At 38.4% G+C, this 10,342-nt stretch overlaps 1 protein-coding gene across 1 annotated transcript; it reads right to left on the bottom strand.

Annotated features, from left to right (window-relative positions):
- Positions 1–3,577: 3,577 nt before the first annotated feature.
- Positions 3,578–8,300, bottom strand: LOC139712305 (uncharacterized). Its single transcript, XM_071624143.1, has 3 exons — positions 8,164–8,300; positions 4,911–5,013; positions 3,578–4,151 (listed from the first exon to the last, which is right to left on the bottom strand). Exons 1-3 carry the CDS (start codon positions 8,224–8,226, stop codon positions 3,982–3,984), a joined length of 336 nt encoding a protein of 111 aa, XP_071480244.1. The 5' UTR covers positions 8,227–8,300; the 3' UTR covers positions 3,578–3,981.
- Positions 8,301–10,342: the final 2,042 nt, after the last annotated feature.

Raw genomic sequence — 10,342 nt, 5'->3', positions numbered from 1 at the left:
CAATACAAACTAAAATATATCTGGGTCAATCTGCATATCCTACTGTCTAAATAGCAAAACTGGATTTCACTGCTGTCCTCTGCTACCATATACAATTTTGCTATGAACAATTGGGACAATTATCTAAGTGCTTCATTCCAGTATTATTGTAATCCAAACCATGCATTTGCCCTGTCTAATGAAGAAAAGGAAGAAAAAATGACAATTTTTGAAATTAAATTTAATTACATTAGCAGACTATATGTCAAAGAAAAAAGTTTTTAAATTAAAACAAACAAAAAACACACCTACCTCCCAAAGGGACTTTGCAAGTTTTATGTACAACTTAATGTTGACTTCAATAAACTGAGTAAAATCAAGCAAAACTTGTAAGTTTTTCACAACTGAACACCAAAGTAGAAAGTGGAAGTATCACATACAGAAAAAAATATATACTTGTCACAAACCAGACACTTTTTAAGGAAGTGCTGCTGCAATCACCTCACCTCACAGCTCTTCCACTGTGTGAATAAATATCATACTTTGGGTTGATGATTCAGCAACTTCAACTATCTATTATGACCCACATTCTGTTGCAAAAAAAAAGAAAAAAAGAAGAAGATATTTTTGTGGATATAACATGTACATGTGTGTGTGTGTGTGTGTGTGTGCGTGTGCGTGTGTGTGCGTGTGTGTGTGTGTGTGTGTGTGTGTGTGTGTGTGTGTGAGCTGGTCTACAGTTGAGATGTCAAGAAATGGCATCGTTTACCATCTGAATTTCACCTGTGGTTGCAACAAATCTGTCAAATGAAATTATGTGAAAGATAACTTTCTCATCATTTGGGATTTCAAATCTGTCAAATGAAATTATGTGAAATATTACTTTCTCATTATTTGGGATTTTAATGCAACTTTTTTCCACTCTGCTTGATTTCAACTGAAGAATTGGAAGGCAATATCATCACCTTTGTGGTTGTGAATACCTCACTTTCCTGAAAAAATATGAGTGCAAAACATGCAGTGACTTTTGTATTTTACGTCTGATCTTGAAACCCTTTTGGTTTCATAATTTTCATGAAAGTTGACTTGAACATGTGTGGAATGGCATGATGAGTTAATAGTCATGCACGACAATGCATAGCTACTTCACATACTCTTTTTGCACACTACAGCTATTTCAATATGCACCATGAACAGATTATATTGCATATCACTAGTTGACTCTCATTGTATACTGTAAAGAAAATGAATAACTTCACCTGCAGCTTTACAGTATTAAATTTAGAGTGTTAGAGATTCATCTTAAAAGTATTTGCAGCAAAATGAACACATTGATATTTTTCCCCTCAAAATTATTTAATGCGATTAAGATAAGATAGTTACAATTATTCTTACTTAGTGTTAACTTCACTTCCCAACAGTGATTTCCAAAATTTACCAAAATAACAGCTTTTACAGTAGATGAAGTGATGTCCAGGTTTCATAGAACACACTCTTAGATTCAATTTGGTAACCAAAAAAGCAACCCTACATCATTTTTGTATGGCAATAGCCTAGCAATGTCTTTATCAAAGGCCTGTAGTTGCTATATCATCAAGCAAAAATAAAAAAACAAATAACCCCCCCCCACCAAAAAAAAGCAAAACAAAAAACAAAAACAAAACAAAACAAAAGAAAAAAAACAACATTGGTTAGATATTTCTGAGAACACAAAAATATGGGGTTAAGTTGTGAGGAAATGACATTGCCTCAATGAATTGACTTCATGTGGTTTGAACCAATACATATCTACTTCTTAGTGAAATCATGTGAAACTTTGAAATGCCTCAACTTTATCTTTTGTCCAACTTTGCGATTGTGCTAGTTTGATTTCACTCTGTTTATTACAGTCAGATTGAGCATGGGACAGGACTGACTTTTGAAATAATCAAAAAAGGATAGTTAGATGCAGACTCTATTAAAATACCTGCATTCCACTCTTGGAAGGGTATCTAATTGATGATGATGTTGTCAGTACAATACATTATTTGAATAAAGTTAACCTGTCAGGTTAACAGTTGAAAAATCTGGAGGTAAATGGTGTGTATTGAGATGAAAAGTTTAAGACCTTTTTGAGAATACTAGCACTGCCAGCTAGTGGAGTATTACTTTAAATTACAACTCTACCAGTTCTACACTTGATCACACTTACTTTGCTACTCCAATGTATATCTTTATCAAAATTTGTTTGCATGCACCATAAGGCTGGCAGCTGCACATCACAGCTAAACATTCCATGTCATCATCATGGTTAAGTATTTAAAGCACAACCATTTGCCTTATTCAGCTAAAATAGTCGCACATGCCAAACTTTTTACAGCATAATTTCCCAATGTTGCTATTGTACATCCACTTATTTCACTATTGTTGTTTTTTCCTCCAAATTTCATTTGTTGACTTATATTCACTGAATGAATATCTCCTAAAAATACTGCCTCTAATAACAAATATGCACATCATGCACAGTATGTAGTCTCCAAGGTGGAAAACACATTTCTCCTGGAAAGGGATTACACCTAATTCTCATTCAGTAATATACACCCTGCAGTCTGACCATGCTTCCAAGAGGCCATGGTCCGACACATCCCAATCTTCAAAACATAATATTTGGGAACGTAGGAAGTTGTTAACACTTATCTTGTTATTCTTTTGGAATCAAACACAGTATGTTATCGTAGGCATGGATGAAATCTGTGTAAGGGGGAAAAAAAAGCTGAACAACTTCACTGATATGTGTAGAGAAAACTCACTAATCCTAACCTTCAAACTGTAAGACTGACTTGCTTCCTCTGCTGCTCAAGAAACATATTTCCCAGTTTAAAATTATATCATTCTCACAAAAGCTAGTTCACATTTGACTTTCCTACCTGAAGTTATGCCTGAAAATGACATCCCTAGAGGAAATTCAGTGACATTTGGCCTACAAATTTTCTTAACATTTCATCTTGTCATCTATCCATCGATTCCCATCCTTCTTACCATATAAATACAACGGGACATTCCCTACTGGATTACAAGGGAATTCAACATTTTTATGCCTCCGCCACTAAATGTTGCCGGAGGCATTAAATTCTTTTTTTTTTTTTTTTTTTTTTTTTTTGGGGGGGGGGAGTGGGGGTGGGGGGCAAAGTTTTAAATTTCACTCATATCATTCCATACTAGTGTATACTTTTACCATCCTATTTTAACTTGGGGATAGAAAATGATACACATTTGTTTCATGAAAGTTCTCCATTTTGACCTTTAAGGACTATGTCATAAATTCAATCAGCACCTTCTGTGCTTCACAAAATATTTTGAAAAAGTGTTTTGCTCATTTCTTAATAAGGTTAAACAAATACCAGGACATACAGACAAATAGACCAACAGACATACAGACTATCCCCAAAACATAATCCCTTCATCAACTTTGTGGGTATAGAAAGAAATTGCACCATCAAAGGGATGTGTTACAGAGAGTATTCAGTAAATAACAGCACTTCGTCTGCCGAGAATGAGAAGGGCGTTAAAGTTGTCTTGAACACTATGGGTTTTGTGGCAACTTAACGCCCTTATCATTCTCAACCGACGACTTAATTAAATACCTCTCAGTAAGAAACACATCAGTACCAATAAATACTGAGACGAAAAAGCTGTGTCACAATATACATGCAATACTGAGCTAGTTCTGCTCTTTATTCTATTGAAGCATCATGGAGGAATCGGTCACAAAAGGAGCTAAGAATAGCAAAATACAAACTGAAGAAGCTACAACCATCTGAATCCTTTCTTTGCTTCAGTGTTTTCTAAACATTCTCCGTGAATAGTGTGCCATCTGACTTCATCTGCTCCAAAACACACTGAACAGAATCATTGTCGCTTGGTAATGAAACTTTCTTCTTCTTTTTTTCACAACACACAGTTTTCCTTTTTGTTGTTGTTGTTTTGATGTATTTCTGTGTAGCTCAATGTCCATTAATCATTTCAGTCACTTCCATCTGCAGTATGTGGCTGGCCATCACAGCATTGCCCTTTGTGCTTCTGGTAGTTGCCTTTCTGTTGTCGCCGACACAGCTTACAGTCGTCATCAGACTCGCCTTCACTGCTGGATGAGCTCTCCCCAAACATCCGTTTCTTTTCATATATACAGCAACCTGTTTGAAATCAAGAGAACATCATGAGTGTAAACAAGCTGTACCCGTATTGTATATCAGCAAAAAGATGGGTATGAAATTTGCTAAGACATGTCTGCATAGCAATCATGCATATTTGAGGACATAAGTTTAATAATTTTGCAATCTCTCCTTCTAACTTCAAATTAAATTCCCTAATGATTCCCCCTTTCAAGTGGGACCATGGGATAGGCCTAACTGGCACTAACTACATTTGTTCATCGCGCATGTACACTAAATGTTTTCACTATGTGATGTGTCGGACTTTGAACGCTGGACTTCAGCATCAAACACTAAAGCCTAGCACCTCTTGTGCTTCTCGATAAACTCTTTATGTGCCACCTTCGCACGCCTGACTCAGTCAACGGCGTGCCAACTCTGCATATTCTGCTCAAAGACATAAACCCGCCCAAACCGTTCGATAAATCACCAAATGCCACAGTACAGAGAACATGTTCCTCACAGTTCCATTCCTGTCACTTGAATTTTATGTGGTATTAACTAAGCAGTATCTCCTACTGGATTTGAGAGTAAATTCTCAGTTTCTGTCACTATTTTGTGTGCAAAAGTCATACCTCTACAATAATGTAGCTACACACAGGGTGTTTACACCATGGCACATAAAGAGTTAACATTTTGTCTGGGCTGCAAGTACCAGTTCAGTGTATCATAAAATTTTAAAATCTTATACTGGAATATTGCTCTCCCTTCCTGTCACTGAACATTCCTAGGCATACTTACACTTTGATTTCTTCTTGCCCATGTGCTCATTGTCGACCACCCCAGTTTTCCAGTTGACCTTTTTCTTATTCTTTGGCTTGCGAAGCTTCAGAGTAACTGTTGGCTGTATGATAGTTGAGGAATGTAAAGATAGATAAAGATTGCAGCAGGAATAAACATGACCAGATAAAATACACACATCCAAACAAATTTTTCATCTCATCAAGAGTTCAGACTTTTCACTTCCAGAATAATGAAAGAGCAAATAACCATGTGGTAGTATGTATACGTACATCTTTAGGAAAGCATGGGCATAAAATGTAAGTACCAAGTTGGGGGAATTTATTAGAATTTAGAATAAAATACATTGTATCTGACCAGTTTGTCAAGGGTACTATGCCAGGCATTCGCAAAGGAAGGAAATGGAATGCCCAACAAGAGGTAGAGGAGATGGTATCTCAATTGAGACACAAGAGAAATGATGGGACCTGTGCAGACAAGCAGAGTTACGTGTACCAGCGAGTAACAAGGCAAGGTGGAAGAAGACGTCTGACTTAGACTAGATCATGTGTAAGGAAGAGTACAAGGTATGGTGAACGCAGTGGGGCTTGTGCAACAGGGAGCATGGTGTTGATGGAAGTGTGTGGAACCACAGTTCTTGTCGTGGAACGACATCTGGAATCAGGCTAACTCCAATTCCTGTTGCAAGCCACGTACAATGTTCTTCCCTCTTCCACACAACTTGAAGAATAGGGAAAAAAACAGATAGTGAGAAATGCCATAGATATGCGAAGAAGGGTTCACTTCAACAATTTCTTTCAATTACCAGGTCTATTTGGAAGAAGGCTTGAATACTTGGAAGCACAATGAGGTTTCCAGTGACAGTGCTGTGTGATGCCCTGTAGATTTTCATGATAAGGACAAAGCAATGTTGAAACAAAACCAATAAACTCTCCAGTCATGATCTCCTTCATGAAGGCTGGAGTTCAATCTGGGCCAGACAAGAAAACAATGTCAAGACAAGCAGACTCATTGGTCAGGCAAGGGACTGGCAGATGGTTGCAGACTTTACATTGTACTGTAACACAGAGTATAATAGTAGGGCCGGCGGAGCGTTTTCAGAAGTGGGGGGTGGCCACTTCCGGGCTTCATGAGCTAACAAGAAAAAAGAAAAAGGGCCTTTTTCATCAGCACAACTTCTGCATGGTGCCACTTCCTGGTCAAAGAAGGCAAGGTTAGTGATTTTCATGTGAACTGACCATTCCACAGGAAGAGAACATTGATATGGCCCATGAATAAAACACAAATACAGCTGTATGTCAAAGTAGTAAAGTACATTGTATGCTGGACTTGAGATAAAAAGTAGTGAAAATTGAGGGAAGGTGGCATGGTATCTAGTTGAGGTTGGATGCAAAGAATATATGCCACCCAATCACTCCTCTACTTTTTCTCAAAGTTGAGAACGCCAAGCACATAGAAGAAGAAGCTGGTTGGGGACCTGATGGAGACAAGTCACCAATAGACCAATGTAGGTGTGGCAGCCCTGCATTGAGCGAACCTGCTGGCGCCCATGTTTTGGTGGGTTGCTGCAAATCAGTTGATTAAAACTCAATTTCTTTAAAAAAGCGCGGACAGAATTTTTTCTTGTGCACTTTTCATCATGGAGAGTGAACATGTATTGTGCAACAAAAAAATCACTGTACAAACTTGCCATATATGTCAGGTGAGATGGATGCGGATGATAAGTAAACAGGGGGGCCTCATGAGCATCTCACCCTGAGGGCCTTATGAGCATAGCTGGGGTACTCATGAGTTGTGTTTAACTTTACACCCACAACACATCCAAGGTATGTTAAGGATCAGGAGGGACCCATATGAGCAGGAGTCCCCCTCACGACCAGATTTCCCAGACTGAGACAGTATACCGTATACGCCGAATATTTCGAGAGGTTTTTATTTTCGCGAATTTCGCGAGTCGGATGCTAATCGCAAAATTAAAGACACACAAAAATATTGACTTTGATCCCGATGTAAATGTGACGTACGCGTGTACATTGTACACTTCTCCGTTCAATACAGGCCTCCACGATCGCGAATTTAACCACTCGCGAAATTGTCGGGAAGTCCCGATTCGCGAAAATTTAGACTCGCGAAATATATGGCATATACAGTAGTCAACTCATCAACAACCTATTTTTAGATCAACCACCTTCGCGCAATGGCTTCCTTGCCTATAATTTAATCACAATGGAAGCGACGACGCTGCAGCGCTTCGTTAAGTTTGCGTTCACGTAGAAGTATACTATTCGGGTATTTGGTGCTCGTTTTTGAGGGCACGTGAATAGCTTGAATCGAACTATAGGATTTCCTAACACCGGTTCACATACGTTGTAGGAGGGCATAGAATAGTAGTATAGCATAGTGGGAATCGCGCTTGTTCGATTTTTGAGCAGCGTATACCATTTTTTGTTTAAGAAATGATGAAAATTTTGGTCTGGATTTGCCCTTTAGCAAAAATAAGCATGTAGACTGGCATTCTGATGCAGTTTAGAAATTATTATTGCTGTGATGAATGTGCAGGAGGAAGAAGGAGGGAGTATGGTGCGGGTGATGGTGTACTAGGTCGACTTGACGGCGAATAGCGAATACGAATAGCGAATACCGTATATTTCTATGACTATGTGAACGCAGCCTAACGTAAGTGTATCAAATTTGTGAATCTGTTTGCCAGTTTGATATTGTTTGACAGGGCATTCCAACCCTTCGGCAATCCTGAGCGGTGGTTTAGAAATCTAGCCCACTTTTTTGTGAACAGTTGGCAAAAGGAGTTGGCTAGTGCAGTTGAAGAGCTGTGTAAATTAATGGAGTAAACTTAAGTTAGACTCTACTTAGACAGAAAGATCCGTCTGTCCGGAGGACTCTTTTGTATTTTGCCATTGACGCTGTCCTCCGTATACTCCGTGAAGCCAGACGCAGTCTCCGCGGAACATTCCCCGACGGACAGATACAGACCGATCTTTCGGTCAAGACTCTACTATAAAAGTTTACTACTAAAATTAAAAGTTAGACAGTTTACTGGATCTAGACGGTTATTAAGATTAAGAATCATGTCTAGGAATGCAGGATCTAGAGTTCTACCATCTAGACCTAGTAAACCCGGTCCATATTTAGCTCTTTTTTCAGTATCATCAGCTCAGTTCGTCACCGTTGCCTTAACTATGGGTCTAGCTAAACATCGGAATATATCGGAAGTTTCAAGTTGAAGTTTACTTACTGAAGCTCTGGTTTCTTCTGTCACAGTTCTTGTTGATGTTGGTATGGTATGCGTACTCGTCATTGTGTTGCTTCCGGCCCGGCTAACCCCAGGGCCGTTGTAGACAGTTTACGCTGCGTTTCGCGTTCGGGCTGGTTAACCAGTCTAACCGTCCGGCGGCTTCCCTGTGGCTGAGGGGAGCTGTGTGACCTGTGCTTCGCTTGTTTGGGGTCGCCGAAAATGTTCTCGAATACTCACGTCAGCTGAGCAGCGGGGCCATGTCCATTAAAATTTATCTTGAAGTGATATTCTACAACACAAAATCACACTGACTTTTGACCGGAAAGACTGTCAATGACAATGCCCGTCACAAACAGCACGTAGATTTAGATTTTGTTCTCGAATTCTCGTGTGCAGTGCATGCAGTCCACATTAACTGGACATACACACAGTCTTTCTTTTTTCTTTTTTTTTTTCGGCGTAACATCATGGTGGTGGTGTGTACATGCAGTGAACCCTAGCTAGCAACAAAGTGAGCCCTCTCTCGACAAATATGCAACATGCTCCGGACTGTATCAAAAGTAACGTGCTAAATAAATTATTTAATTCAATAATTTCACATTATGAGACCTGAGATGAAATGTTTGGGATGGGTACATGTATAGTTATGACATTTCATATTTGCATAAGAGTGGAATTTTGAGATTGCAAATTGATGATATGATAAACTAATGATAGTAGAGGCATAACTTGGGTGAAGGAATCAAAATTACACAAAACTGAAGGACAATCTTTAGAAAATATTATTGCTTTCAATTATCTTTATTATATCTATTGTTTTATGCCTTTGTCACATAAAAACAAAGGTGCAAAATTCTGACTGACATGGTTGTCAGTTTATGGTTGCCATGGCAACCAGCAACATCAAATATAGCTAAATTATATATCAAAATGTTCGCAATAAGATTTTAGGAAAAGTCACCAAATTTGGTTGAAATCGGATTAAGGGCGAAGGAGTGGCCAATGAAAATCTGGTGGGGGGGGGGGGGGGGGGAAGGGCTTTATAGGGTTAAACAAGGTCCCCAAGCTAACATAATACACTGTAGGTCTACTCTTGTGTACATGCAGATGAGTTAAAAAATATTGTACAATGTCTTGCGGAATGAAGGGCTGAGATGAGAAATCAAAACAATAGGGAGGTGGAGATCAGGTGGGGGAAAAAAACAACCAAAGGGAGTTGTGACATGGGTATCTGATATTGAAAGGATTATACTATACATTGTATTTACTTTTAGTTGAAACTTAACTTCAGGTTTCCAACATTTTTTTGTGAAAAAATGAGAAAGAGGACATAATAAAAGGAATTCAATGTTTATCGTTTATGAAAACAGATCCAAAAGAGAGCGATCCTAATAAAAGGTGAGACCCACCTTTTCTAAAGCGCTTTGTTTTGCTTTATTTTTAGATGTCTCAACCATTCCAAAACCGATTTTCACTGTAAAAAAAAACACAAAAAACTATCTGAATTCCTCTTAGAATGGTATGCTCTGTATTATTTCATAAGTGGTTTCTTGGTATCTCGCAAAAAGTTAAAAGAGCAATCCTCATCTCCATCAATACTAGACAATAATTCTTTTAAAAGGATCATGCAAGCAGGCACTATTGAGTTGCAACACATTTGACTATAGCAGTAATAAAAGACATTAAATGCACACGTTTCGTCATTCTAAAGGTCATAATCATCAATCAACACAAGATGAAAGGATATATGTGACCCTGCACCTCAAAACAAACAAAAAGTCGCCGGACATGAATTTCTAGTTAAGACCATATTCTGAAAGAGCAGACTTTAAGCTTTAAAATGATGTTTAACTCAAATCAAATGGACTCTTGTAATCTATCTAAATATTGGAAAGAAAGCACAAACTCAGGAAAAGTGTGAACTGAGAAAAGAGGCTGTGAAGTACAGTGTCTATTCAAGCGCTTAATCTCTACCAAACCGTACTGGCTGTGCGATGAATGGGACAAAAAACAGGAAGTGAACCACCAGAGTAACAACAATGAAGGGATTATCAGATTATACTGAAATTAAGAATGCCTCATTAACCTTTCTGTCCATAATTAATGCCAACTTTCAAAGCAGTAGCGCTATCCTTTCAAAAGTTATTAGAGTTGAAAGTGAAGAGTGTGGACAAGGTTT

The sequence above is a fragment of the Diadema antillarum genome, unplaced genomic scaffold (genome assembly GCF_040938485.1).
Source record: "Diadema antillarum isolate AM-2024a unplaced genomic scaffold, OU_Dant_1.0 seq00001790_RagTag, whole genome shotgun sequence".
In the NCBI taxonomy this organism is placed as follows: Eukaryota; Metazoa; Echinodermata; class Echinoidea; order Diadematoida; family Diadematidae; genus Diadema; species Diadema antillarum.
The sequence above is the reverse complement of the archived record's forward strand: the minus strand, read 5'-3'. Positions and strand labels throughout refer to the sequence as shown.

Bases quoted from the DNA above. Each gene is read 5' to 3' on its own strand.
- LOC139712305 (XM_071624143.1), bottom strand. From the start codon at position 8,226: ATGACGAGTACGCATACCATACCAACATCAACAAGAACTGTGACAGAA. The intron at 5,014-8,163 runs GTAAGTAAACTT...ACTATCATACAG, and splicing joins CAGAAGAAACCAGAGCTTCA to CCAACAGTTACTCTGAAGCT. The intron at 4,152-4,910 runs GTAAGTATGCCT...GATTTCAAACAG, and splicing joins GGGCAAGAAGAAATCAAAGT to GTTGCTGTATATATGAAAAG.